Below are 13,189 nucleotides of genomic sequence, written 5' to 3' on the forward strand. Positions count from 1 at the left end.
ATATTCAGAAGCTCTAAATTTAGCAGAGATGACTGACTACAGAACTATTCCACATCTTACCTTCGTTTACTGTGCTCTCTCTCTCTCTCTTAGGCCAAGTGTAAGTAACACATCTGTAATGCAACGTAGAATGACTGTGCTACGGGAGAAGGGAAGGAGACAGGCCATCCGTGGTCCAGCATTCATGTTCAATGACAGGGGCACAAGCCTTACTCCAGAAGAAGAACGTTTTCTGGACGCGGCTGAATATGGGAACATACCTGTTGTTCGACGAATGCTGGAAGAGAGCAAGTCACTGAATGTTAATTGTGTTGATTACATGGGCCAGAATGCCCTACAGCTAGCAGTTGGAAATGAACATTTGGAAGTAACCGAGCTCCTTCTAAAGAGGGATAATTTGGCCCGAATTGGAGATGCATTATTACTTGCTATCAGCAAGGGATATATACGAATTGTGGAAGCAATTTTGAATCACTCTGGATTTGAGCCCAGTAATCGGTTGACCCTCAGCCCATGTGAGCAAGAAATGCAAGATGATGATTTTTATGCTTATGATGAAGATGGCACCAGATTTTCTCCAGATATCACTCCAATCATTCTGGCTGCCCATTGCCAAAAATATGAGGTGGTGCACATGTTGTTGATGAAAGGAGCGCGGATTGAGAAACCTCATGATTATTTTTGTAAATGCAATGAATGTGTGGAGAAACAAAAGCATGATTCATTTAGTCACTCCAGATCAAGGATCAATGCATACAAAGGATTAGCAAGCCCTGCCTATTTGTCTTTGTCTAGTGAGGATCCAGTACATACTGCACTGGAACTTAGTAACGAATTAGCCAAGTTGGCAAATATTGAAAAAGAATTTAAGGTAAGTTTTATGAATTTTTTAAAAGTACGTCCAAGCAGTTAAATTTTGCTTCAATTTTATAAAAGTTGTATTGATTAATTGAGAGAACGTAAATATTGAGATAATTAAGCCGTTGTCTGCCAATGGATCTGGGAAAATTAGTCTCCTTGGAGCAGCTTTTTTGGCCTGTCAGCCCGTGCCTTGTGATGTTAAAACAAAGTCTGCCATATATTGACATTGTTACTGTCAAGTGATTTTGTGAATGAGACTGAAAGTCAACATGAAAGTGACTGCAAATCTGGGATGTCAAATTCTCATCTAAACACACAGTTGGATGAATGCAATCCAGTGTAGAACACTGTGATAATGAGGCCAAAGCATATCAGTACATTTGCAACAGCTACAGTATAGCTAATGCGCCATGTCAAATTGCAAATGAAGAGTGGATATGTGGTCAGGAACCAAATGGAAACTTCTGTAAAAATATTTTTTAAAATCCTAAACTGTGAAAATCATGTACAGTTTGAGGCTAAGCAAGACGATATTTGTTGAAATCATTGGTTTCAGCTTAGCATCTCAACAGCAGCAATAGTTCAGTTGCTCCCACCCCAACAGGGTAGCAAACAAAGATACAATAAAACCCAAATTGGCATCAATGATACACACTAGTGTCAATGTCACAACCTGGATTCTGTCTCCATCGTCTTCCAAAACTCAAACACTCCGTAAAGCTCATATATCATGACAGTCTACTATGTTAAGTAAGACCACTGAACACTATGACTTTGGTGTGTATTACTTTGCAAAACCAAAAAGCGTAGCGCATATAAAAAAATTTTAGATGAAATGTTATTGCTGTTATGACAGAATGACTCCAAGTTACCCTTTGACACATTGAAAATGAGTTATATTGCATTGTCCAAACACTCATTCACAGAACTTCATTGCAGCTGATCTTATTGAGAGTATCCAGATACTGCACACAATCTAAATATGTTTTGTTTTGCCCGTAAAACACAATTTGTCATTCCATAGAAGAGTCTTTGGACTTGAAAAGTTAGTTCTGTTTCTCTCTCCACAGATGCTGCTGAGTGTCTCCAGTATTCCCTTTTATTGTACAACTTTTAGTTGAGTGGATTTTGACTTTATACTGAGTGTGAAGAAGTTTGTCTACCTTCTATTCTGATTTTTAGTTCTTTTGATGATAAAATTTATCCCAGTGGATTTTGTCAGCATGATTGTAACAGTAATGCAACTGGTTACATATCAGAAAAGCTTTATTGTTGATGTATAGCTGGAACTTTCCACGGAGACAGTGGGCTCAACCATTGGCTGAAAATTCGGAGGATAGCCAGTCTCCACTGGTCTGACAAACCACAGCAAAAAAAACACTGGACTTGAAAATGTTAATTGTTTTTCTCTCCTTCGATGCTGCCAGACTTTGTGTTTCTCCAGTACTGTCTGTTTTTGAATATAGTCTTCGTTGCTGTCAAGGTCAAATGTTCCATCAGTTGAATTCAATGATTGTTCATGAGAATGTAGGAACAGAAGCAGGCCGTTATGCTCTGAAGCTCCACAATTCAGTTACATCATAGCTTATCTCTCCATGAGTTCCATATATCTGACTTGTCCTATATTCTGTGATAATCTCGCCTAGCAAATACCTATTCATGTCACTCCTGACAGTTTCAGATGACCCAAAATCCACAACCTTATGCAGGAGACAATTCCACATTTACACTATCCTTTATGTGAAATATTCTTTTCTGGTTTCATTCATGGTTTAAAATTTGTCCTCTCGTTCACCCAGCGGAGAAAATATTTCAATTTTAGCTAGCCTATTGATCTCTTTTATTGATTTGAACATCTTGAGAGAATGGGAAATGAGTTTGTGCAACAGCTCCCATCCTTGAGTCCCGACATTGATCTGGTCAATTTTTTCTGTGCCATATAAATTCAATTTTAATGAGTGCAGAATTCTTGTGTTATGTCAAAAAATGAACCATTTCCAATCTTTTCAATGGAATATAAAATCAGGCGTCCAATTACTCATCATTTTCTTACATTAATTAAGACTTAAATGTGTATCCTGCCAAAGTTGAATTTTACCCCAGGAATCTTCTGTTATTCTAATTCATTGGAATGAGCAGAATCTACACTTCAGAAAGACCAATTTAAAATATGGAATGTATGTCAATTGTATTAGAAAGGAAACGAAATGCAAGAAAAAAAACTCAATCAAAGGAACAGGAATTTGAAACTTTAATGGCAATGGGTGGGGAGGTGTGGGGCTAAAAGTGTCAAGGAAATTTGAATAAAGTGTGTAATAAGCTGCTGACTTGATATTGTCCATGTTGCATACCCACCTAAACGGAGTTCTTTCAAGGCTTTAAGGTATGGAAGGAATGAGTGTTGAAAATGTTAAAATAAGGAATAGGAATGCAACTGCATACTGAATAATGTAAACAGGTGGATCTTGTTTCCAAGAACATGAATCTCTCTGGAGACTTTGAACTACAGAGCATGTGAAAGTAATTATTATTGTGGTTGAAAATAATTGAAGTTTTAATCTGGCGTGTCATTGGTACTTTGCAGCAAATAACCATACAAGAAATAGTAGTGAGTTGAAAAAAGACTACAATATTCTTTGCACCAGATGATTTATAGGATTTGATTTTCAGATGCAACTGAAGATTATGGCTCGATAGTGTGACAGCTAGTCATTGCAGCAGCATTGGCTGTTGCACATTGGGACCATCCAGAAATCCTGATATAATTGACTCCAAAGGAATGGCATGGGAAATTAATAATTCCAATAGGCAATTCCCTTGTATCTAGATCCTTCTAGAAAGCCCCTTGAAATCAGAAATTTCAGAGTATTTCAATTCACTTACTAAGGTTAAGGACATACTGTAACACCTAGTAACTATTAAACTGAGCCCCTGACTCACCACTGTGCCCATCATCCAACCACCACCAATTACATCATGTCATTGCTTGACCCTGACACCATGTGAGTCTGACACCCCAATTCACACCCTTTGACTCAGCTCTACCACACGCCTGCCAGACAGAATCCTAGTAACTCAACTAGACATATTATCATCACCACCATCCACCTATACACCACCATATTAGCACACTTCCACCAACCCCACTAGACCCGATACTGCCACCCTCTTCCCAATCTGAACAGACTCATCTGAGAGGTACCATCCCCAACCTGCCCTAAACACTAATCCACTTGCTTGGCATCCTGGAACCCTACCCTTACCTGGCACATGAGCTGCTACCCCTCCCCCACCGCTTACTGGCCTACCCATAACATCTACTTGGCACTTTACCTCATCTATCTGGAACCCTACTCATCACACTCACTACACAACCTAACCCCTCAGATTCCTGTCATCCTACCACCTCACTCACTTCTGCTGTTCATTTAAACTTCAGAAATTAATGCTGTAAATAGACCTCATTTGTTAATGTTTTGTTTTCACTGCTGTATTCAAGAATTCCTGGACATGGTTTATAAAGGGAGGCATTTGTTTAGGAATCTCCAGCACAGAGTAATTGAAAAGTAGGTAGGTATTCCTTTGTTTGATCAGGGCCTGAAACAGGAGTTCAGACCCTGATTGAAATTTCTGGACACATGTTGATTAAAGGATGCACACTTGGCAGTCCATCTGGTTTAGGTGCATCCACAGTGATGTGTCTTAGATCACAGTGAGTATCCAAGCAGTTCTTTTCAGGTTCAGGTAAGTATAACTAAAAGAAGGCACAACAACAGCAATTTGCTTAAAAATGAATCTTTATTAAGTAATAATAAATGATTATAGTGACAATAATAAATTATTATAGTGGTAGTAAACAGAAATGAAAAGAGAAGAAAAGCAACTCATCTCATCCCTTTCTAGAAAAAACAGCAAGTCTCACATTCTTCTGCCTGTCAGTGACCCCTCAGTCAATAGCTGGTCTGGAGGCTTACGCTTGTTCCTGGCACTGTTCACGATTCTGAGTCAAGGTGAAGTCCAGCAGCAGTAGCAGTAGCAGCTTGGAACAAAACTCTCTCTGTCTTATACAGTGTGAAAAACAGCAAGCATAAAGGAAGCAGATACACAGAGACAAGACTGCTGGCTGGTACAAACAACACAGGATGGGAAAACAAGTTCAGGTGTCATCTTTGGCTCGTAAAGGAATGTTCACAGGACTCGTGACTCATTCAGTGTCAAGCAGCTTGTTAAGTATTATTCTAAACTTTTCCAACTTGTTTTCCCATCTTGTAAAATCTATTTTCTCATTCAGCAGTTGAATATCATCATTAACTTTTTCGCCCTTCTGTTCATCCTATACGTTCCACCCCAATGATATTTGACAGTGTATGTTACAATTGCAAATCTGACACCAATCGATAATAGCCACATGAGAATGTATAATGAGAGCATGTAATCTACATCATAAAATTAAAACTACAATAAAATAACTAACATCAAATTAATGTCCACAGTGGCCTTTATCACGAGATTAGATGCAGCAGTTGCTGACTGACGAATCATCCACAGCAGCATCCATAAATTCTCATTATCACAAAGTATGTAGCTGGATGAACACAGCAGACCAAGTAGCATCTCAGGAGCACAAAAGCTGACATTTCGGGCCTAGACCCTTGTGCTCTTGAGATGCTGCTTGGCCTGCTGTGTTCATCCAGCTACACACTTTGCTATCTTGGATTCTCCAGCAGCTGCTGTTCCCATTATCTCTGATCATAAATTCTCATTGTTTTGTGAAGAAATCATATCTTATCAGTTTACAATCATTGACACTTCACCCCCTTTTTATTAATTTCTCTTTATCTAAATATTCTGGTGCCTCCTGTCCCACTATCAATATCCAATAGGTATCTCCTTCTCCATGGGCAAGTATCTCATGAGGTTTAGGTGGATGCTGCGGGTGGTATACCCACGTTATCCCCCCTGTGCAAAGGTCGTATGATGTTGTAGGTTTATTGGGAGGATGTAACTGGCCACCCCCTTGGAACATTCTACTCATGGATGCCCCTCCTTTCAGAGACGATTGTTCAAATTACACAATGCCTGTGGCAGCACTTTGAGCCACGCTGTAATGTATGATTAGGGGTCAGTAGTTTAATTTTCTGTTTTAATAACCCATTCATTTGTTCCACAAGACCTGCTGCTAGAGGATAATGGGGAATGTGAAACATCCAATGTAACCCATTGCCTGCAACAATTGCTGCACCTGTTGGCCTGCAAAATGTGAACCATTACTCTGATTGTATTTCTGATGCTTCACCGTAATAGGATATCAACTGTTCTAAAATTGTTAGTTTGATTCCCTTTGGTTGTCAGGAAAGCTAACATTAGCTCAGAGTAGGCGTCCACCATGGTTAACAGATATTGATATAGTTGTTGTAACAGTAATGGGCCAACATAGTAAGTCTGTCAGATTTGAGCAGGCTGATCTCCTCACTTGATTTATGCCATTGGCTTTTTCGGCAGTGATATATGTTTTACTTCTGACATATCTCACACTTGCCAATAACTTCTTTTACCAGGCCAGCAGGAAAATGCAAACCTCAATCCCTTGCCCTTTGCACAGTGTCGTGATATTCTAAATATCCTGATTTTTCATGCACCCATTTTCTAGTGTTGTAGTCTTCAGATGCATCCTCAACCATTCTGGCTTTTACTGTTCCATCCACAGTATTGTTGTGATCAGCAGATTCTGAACCAGCCTTCACATGGACAGCAATGGGTACAAATTGATTTTCATGAGCTGTGCCTTTGCCCATTTTTGTTTCCATAGTTCTGTTCTTTTCAGGGACTTTCCAGCAATCTTCCAGTCATGTGACTGCCAGGTTGGCATCCATACAGTCATTACACTGGCCACTGCCCATGAATCAGTCTCAATGTGCAAACTGACTACCTTCTTCCAGCGCTAGGACCACAGCTGCCAATTCAGCATACTGGCTCAATCGCCCATCTCCTTCACAATGGATAATTGTCTGTATGGAGGGATTGAACGCAGCTGCTCACCTCCATATTTGGCCAGATGACTGATCCATCATTGGACCAGGCAGAATGATGAGTATCTTCAGGTAATTCAAAGGGTAAGCCATGTATTGGAGGGCCAGGGGAAATGCTAGGGCTACAGTCTCTTTAGCAGCCATAAATGCTTTCTGTTGTTCATTGCCGCATTCAAACTGAACTTTCTTCCGAGTAACGGCATGTAAAGATCTTAATAATGTGGTCAAGTGAGGTACATGTCTGTGCCAAAATCCAAGAAGACTTATAAATTTCTGTACCTCAGTCTTGTTAATTGGAGTAGCCATTTCCTGTGCTTTATTATTTACTGTTTCGGGGTTGTCTGTATCCCCTTTCATCAGCTGAATGCCTAAAGACTGCACTGATTGTGCTGATCCCTGTATCTTTTTTGTGTTCACTTTCCAGCCTCTGTCTCACATATGTTGTACCAGGGTGGCTGGAGCTTCCGCCCCCCCCCCCCCCCCCCCGGTTTCTGTTGGTCTGCGGATCAAGATGTCATCAATATAATGTGCTACGTGAATGTCTGGTGGCAATGGACACATATCTAAGTCCCTTGCTACTAGCCCTTGGCATAAGGTTGGGCTGTGTAGGTATGCTTGTGGTAGCTGACAGAAGGTATATCGGTGACCTTCCCATGTGTAAGCAAACTGGGCTTGTGAATCCAGGGCTATTGATATCGAGAAAAAGGCATTTGCTAGATCAATAACGGCGTACCAGGCATCCGACCTCTGTGACTAATTTTCTATAACAGTGACCACATCAGGCACGGCTACCAACAGTGGAGGACCATATTTGTTAAGTTGGCAGTGATCAACTGTCATTTGCCAACTTCCATCAGGCTTCTTTACAGACCATAAAGGGCTATTGTGCACCAATACTGCATGTGTCACAATGTCTGCATCCAACAGGCCCTGTATAGTATCCCCAGTTTCTTTGTGCCCTCCCAGAAATCGATACTGTTTCATTGAAACCATCCATGAAGACAGAGGAATAACAAGGGGCTCCCATTTTGTCATGCCGACAGTAACTGTCACAGCTTGTACACCAAAAGAGAATTTGCCCAGTGAGGTCTGCAAAGTGGCACCTTTTCCTAAGTCCATGCTGATAATATTTTCCTTTATGTTGGCAATACCAGGATTACGGGTGGGGGTCCATTCCCCAAGGCCATTCTAATATTTGTTTTACGGTATTATCGCCCCACCAAATTCAATAATAGCCATTCTGTGCCCTGCACATCTATGTGGGCTGCCATGTGTAACAGTAATTTTTGTCCCAGTGTTTAATAATGCAATGTCTCGCTAGACATTGCCTTTCCGCCAATAAACTGTGATAGGGACATGAGGGATTGGGTCTCCAGTTGCCCCACCAAATGCCCTTACATGGACCCTGGAGTCCTGTCCCCACCCATAATCGATAGGCTGACTGGCCTGTCACAACTGCTCAACCTCCTCCAGGCTAGGGCACAGGGGATGTTGTGGGAGATGTAGTCGGTGTGGTTTCCTTTCCTGCCCCCACTTCTGATTTAGTCCGTCATACCTCCTTCATCTGTTTTCTAGTGTCCTGTTTTATAGCTTTCCGGAGGGACCATTCTTAACATGACTCAATTGTCCGCTCCACACTCCCCTCCAGCTCCACGACACCTGGAACATTTCCCTGCAACCACAGGAAGTGCTACACCTGCCCCTATACCTCCCCCTTCATCCCCATCCCAGGTCCCAAGGAGACTTTCCACATCAAACAGATGTTCACCTGCATACCAGCTAATGTGGTATACTGTATCCGCTGTCCCCATTGTGGCCTCCTCTACATCGGGGAAACCTAGTGGAGGCTTGGGGACCACTTTGCAGAACACCTATGTTCAGTTCGCACTAAACAACTTCGCCTCCCAGTCACGAACCATTTCAACTCCCATTCCCATTCCTCAGATGACATGTCCATCCTGGGCCTCCTGCACTGCCACAACATTGCCACCCGAAGGTTGCAGGAACAGCACCTCATATTTTGCTTGGGAACCCTGCAGCCCAATGGTATCAATGTGGACTTCACAAGCTTCAAAATCTCCCCTCCCCTGACTGCATCCCAAAACCAGCCCAGCTTGTCCCTGCCTCCCTAACCTGTCCTTCCTCCCACCTATCCCCTTCGCCCACCTCAAGCCCCACCCCCATCTCCTACTACTGGCCTCATCCTGCCCCCTTGACCTGTCCGTCCTCCCTGAACTGACCTATCCCCTCCCTGACTCAGCACCTACACTCACCTTTACAGGCTCCATCCCCGCCTCTTTGACTTGTCTATCTCCTCTCCACTTAACTTCTCCTCTATCCATCTTCTATCTGCCTCCCCCCTCTCCCTATTTATTTTAGAACCCCTTTACCCCCATCCCCCATTTATGAAGAAGGGTCTAGGCCCGAAATGTCGGTTTTCCTGCTCCTCTGATGCTGCTTGGCTTGCATAGTTCATCCAGCTTTACACCTTGTTATCTATTGGAATAGGTACTTGTTTCCTACTCCTAGCATCAATGCATTCCACATTGATCCAGTTTGCCCTATGTCTGTAAAGACACTATTCACATGTGGTTCAACACTTGGTGCTCCCAGATTCCCTCACTCTGTGGCACTCAGCATAACATCGGCAAATATAATTAAGAGAAGGCTCATTAACAGCAATTTGCTGAAAAATGAATGTTCATTAAGTCATAATAAATTATTATAATGGAAATAATAAATGCTTGTAGTGGTAATAATAAATGGAAAAGAAAAGAGAAGAAAAGCAACAAGTCTCATGCCTTTCTAGAAAAAGCAGCAAGTCTCATGCTCTTCTGCCTGTTGGGAACACCTCCGTAAATGGCTGGACCGGAGGCTTAGGTTCGTTCCTGGCACTGTTCACAATTCTGAGCCAAGGTGAAATTCAGCAGCAACAGCAGTAGTAATAGCAGTAACAGCTTGGAATGAAACTCTCTCACTTATACAATGTAACAAACAGCCAGCATAAAGAAAGCAGATAGAGCAAGACAAAACTGCTGGCTGGTACAGACAACACAAGATGGGAAAACAAGTACAGGTGTCATCTTTGGCTAGTTCACAGGACTCATGACTCATTCAAGGTCTTGCAGCTTGTTAAGTATTATTCTAAACTTTCCCAGCCTGTTTTCCTACGTTTACGATCTATTTTCTCATGCAGCTGTTGAATATCATCATTAACTTTTATCCCTTCGGCTCTTCCCATACATGCTGTTGGAAAGGGAGTTCCAGGATTTTAACCCAGTGACTATGAAGGACCAATTGTGTAGTTCTCTGTTAAATGATATGTGGCATGGAAGGTAACCTGGCGTTTCCAAGCTCTGAAAACTTTGTTCTTTTAAATAATAGAGGTTGTGGAACGTGTTGTCAAAGGAGACATGGTAAGTTGCTGTAGGGCATTTTGTAGATGGCACATTGTGCTGCCTCTGTATATCAGTGGTGAACGAAGTGAGTGGTTAAGGCGATGTACTCTGCAGTCGTTTAATGACATTCTTGACTGGGGAGGCATCTTGAACAGTTGCTTGTAGCATACCTTTTAATCTAAGTGGTATGTCTAGTGAACTATGCAGTTGCACTGTTGTCAACTGTAGATTTTTTTAACCATAGCTCATTATCTGATACACTTGTAGCACACACCATGATATTTAATGCAAAAGTAAGGAGATAGCCATCGACATAAACAAGAGCTTGCCAAAATGATTAGTGTCAATTAACTATTTCCTGTAGGAACATTTTAGGTTTCTCCTCTGTTGTCGATTAGTCTAACATCATTCAACACTTTGTGTGGGTAGCTCCTTGATTTCTAAAGCAGTGTCCTACTTTACATATTTTCAAAAGTGACTACTTGTATATCAGATAAAACAATCACTTTTACTAACTAGACATTATCTGTGCTTGTGAAGTTTCTTTGCTCCATAGCACTGACAAGGACATTGAGTGTCTAGTGCCAGTCCTTCTCATTGTATTAGTTCCACACTATTGATTTAGTTTTGGGTTTGGATCTTAAAAATTCAATGAACTCTGCTAATCTCGTTGGCCAAGGGTGATCTTCACTTCTATGGATTAATCTGTGTTGCTTTCAGACTTCCGCTTAACTCACTATTTGAATGGCTTCCTCTGCAGTCCGGGCTGCAGTAAGTCAGACGGAGACTCATCATTAATTCCTACAGAAATTCTGTCTCTTATGAATTCGGACCTGAAGTTCACGACGGTTGCTCTTCTCCACTAATGTGTAGAGATTATTAATGAAATCATCTACTCCCTTGAATTCTGGACATTTCTGTCAAACCTTACTCTTTCAAGAATTTTAACACTTCTGTGGTAGCAGTATTTTTTAAAGTCTTTCATTACCTGCTGTTTCTTGAAAAAGCACCTCTTGTTGCTGGAAAAATCAGGGCTAATTGTGTTAGAATGGAAAAGGTTACAATATCTCTGCCTGCTGAAAGGTGTAATAAATGGAAAAAAGCCAGCAATTTTTAATGTAACAAAACATCTTAAAACACATAACTCCTGTACAATATCAATAGTTTATTTTAATATCAAGCCACAGAAGAAGATATAAAAAACTGGCCAACATTTTAAACAAGGCAAGAGATTTAGACTAGAGCAGAGTTTACAGAGGGAATTCCAGTGCCCACGGCCATTGTGGCCGAAGGCATGGTAGCCAATAGGAGAGAGATTAAAATCGGGATGTGTAAGAGAACAGAACTAGAGGAGTGCAGAGATTTCAATGTCTTGTAGATTTGGGGGAAGCAGTTGAAATAAAGAAGTTTGAAGCCATCAAAAGATTTGAAATCCAGAATGAGGATTTTAAAACTGAGATGCAGCTTGACCACGATTCAGTTTCAATCTCCAAACACAAGAATGATGGATAAATTAAATTTGTTTCAAGTTAGGATATAGGCAGCACAGATTTGGATGAAACAATGCTAGAGAATGCTTTAGAAATTCAACTGGTCTGACAACATCCATGGAGAGAGAAACAAAGCTAGTGTTTCTGGTCTGAATGACTTTCCTCTTAGACAAGACACATTCTCTCCCTTTTGCACCTTAATTTACACTTATTTTACATCTCTTTTGCTCTTTCACTGCTATTAACAATCGTAGAAACATAGAAAATAGGAATAGGAGTAGTCCAGTTGATCTTGCAAGCCTGTTGTGCCATTCAGTATAGTCATGGTTGATCATCCTATTCTGTATTCTGTTCATGTTTTTGCTGCATACCCTTTGACCCCTTTAGCCCTCAGTTCGATATCTATCTCCTCCTTCAAAACATTCGATCCCTTTGTGTTTTGCATTGGGCCCCGATACCATCTGCCCCATGTGCTATTAAAAATATTTAAAAAATCATTTTCCCACACCTTTCAGAAGAGTCACACCAGATTCGAAATATTAACTCTGATCAGATAACCCGCTGGTTAGCTTTGATATGTTCTAGTTCTGTGCCAACCTTACAAAGTGGGAAAACAGCTAGGGCTCTTTTTACAATATTGCTGATAACAGAAACATAGAAAGCAGGAGCAAGAGTAGCCCATTCAGCCATTTGAGTCTGCACCACCATTCATTATGATCAAGGCTGATTAGCCAATGTGATAGCCTATCCCCCTCATTCTTCTGAACCCCAGCAAATGTAAACCTAATTTAACTTCTGCTAATAAATAAGTTCCACTGGATAACATTTTGTAAACATTCACAGCACTCCCTCTATGGCAAGGACATTCTTCCTCAGATAAGAAGACCAAAACTACACACAATATTACAGGTGTGGCCTCACCAAGACTCTGTATAATAGCAGCAAGACATCCATGCCCCTGTACTAGAATTCTGTCACTTTGAAGGCTAACATACCATTTGCCTTTATCATCTGCTGTACCTGCATGCTTACTTTTAGCATCTTGTGTATGAGAATACCAAAATCTCATTGCACATTCCCCTCTTTCAATTTATAACCATTTAGATAATAATGTCTTCCTGTTGTTGTCTCTAAAGCGGATAACCTAGCATTTACCCACAATATACTGTATCTGTCATGCGTTTGCACACTCACTCAGCTTGTTTAAATCACACTGAAGTATGTCTATATCAGCTTCACAGCTAACCCTCCCCAGATTTCTGCCATCTGCCAATCTTCCTTTTCATAGATCTAAAAGAATTCCAATGTATATGTTGACTGGTAAAGTCAGGCTTATAGTAGCTTTCAATGAACAGATTTGCAAACTAGGACAGTTGAAAAGAAGCATATTAGACAATTCATCATAAAAGTG

The 13,189-nt window shown here is 41.0% G+C and overlaps 1 protein-coding gene across 1 annotated transcript in view; it reads left to right on the forward strand.

Annotated features, from left to right (window-relative positions):
• Nucleotides 1-13,189, forward strand: part of LOC125456794 (short transient receptor potential channel 3) — a 155,659-nt gene that overhangs the window by 34,518 nt on the left and 107,952 nt on the right. Inside the window, exon 2 of the mRNA XM_048541503.2 lies at nt 94-871. Coding sequence (XP_048397460.1) covers nt 94-871 — 778 coding nt within the window. The remainder of the gene's footprint in view (nt 1-93; nt 872-13,189) is intronic.

Source organism: Stegostoma tigrinum, chromosome 1, assembly GCF_030684315.1.
Source record: "Stegostoma tigrinum isolate sSteTig4 chromosome 1, sSteTig4.hap1, whole genome shotgun sequence".
Classification (NCBI taxonomy): domain Eukaryota; kingdom Metazoa; phylum Chordata; class Chondrichthyes; order Orectolobiformes; family Stegostomatidae; genus Stegostoma; species Stegostoma tigrinum.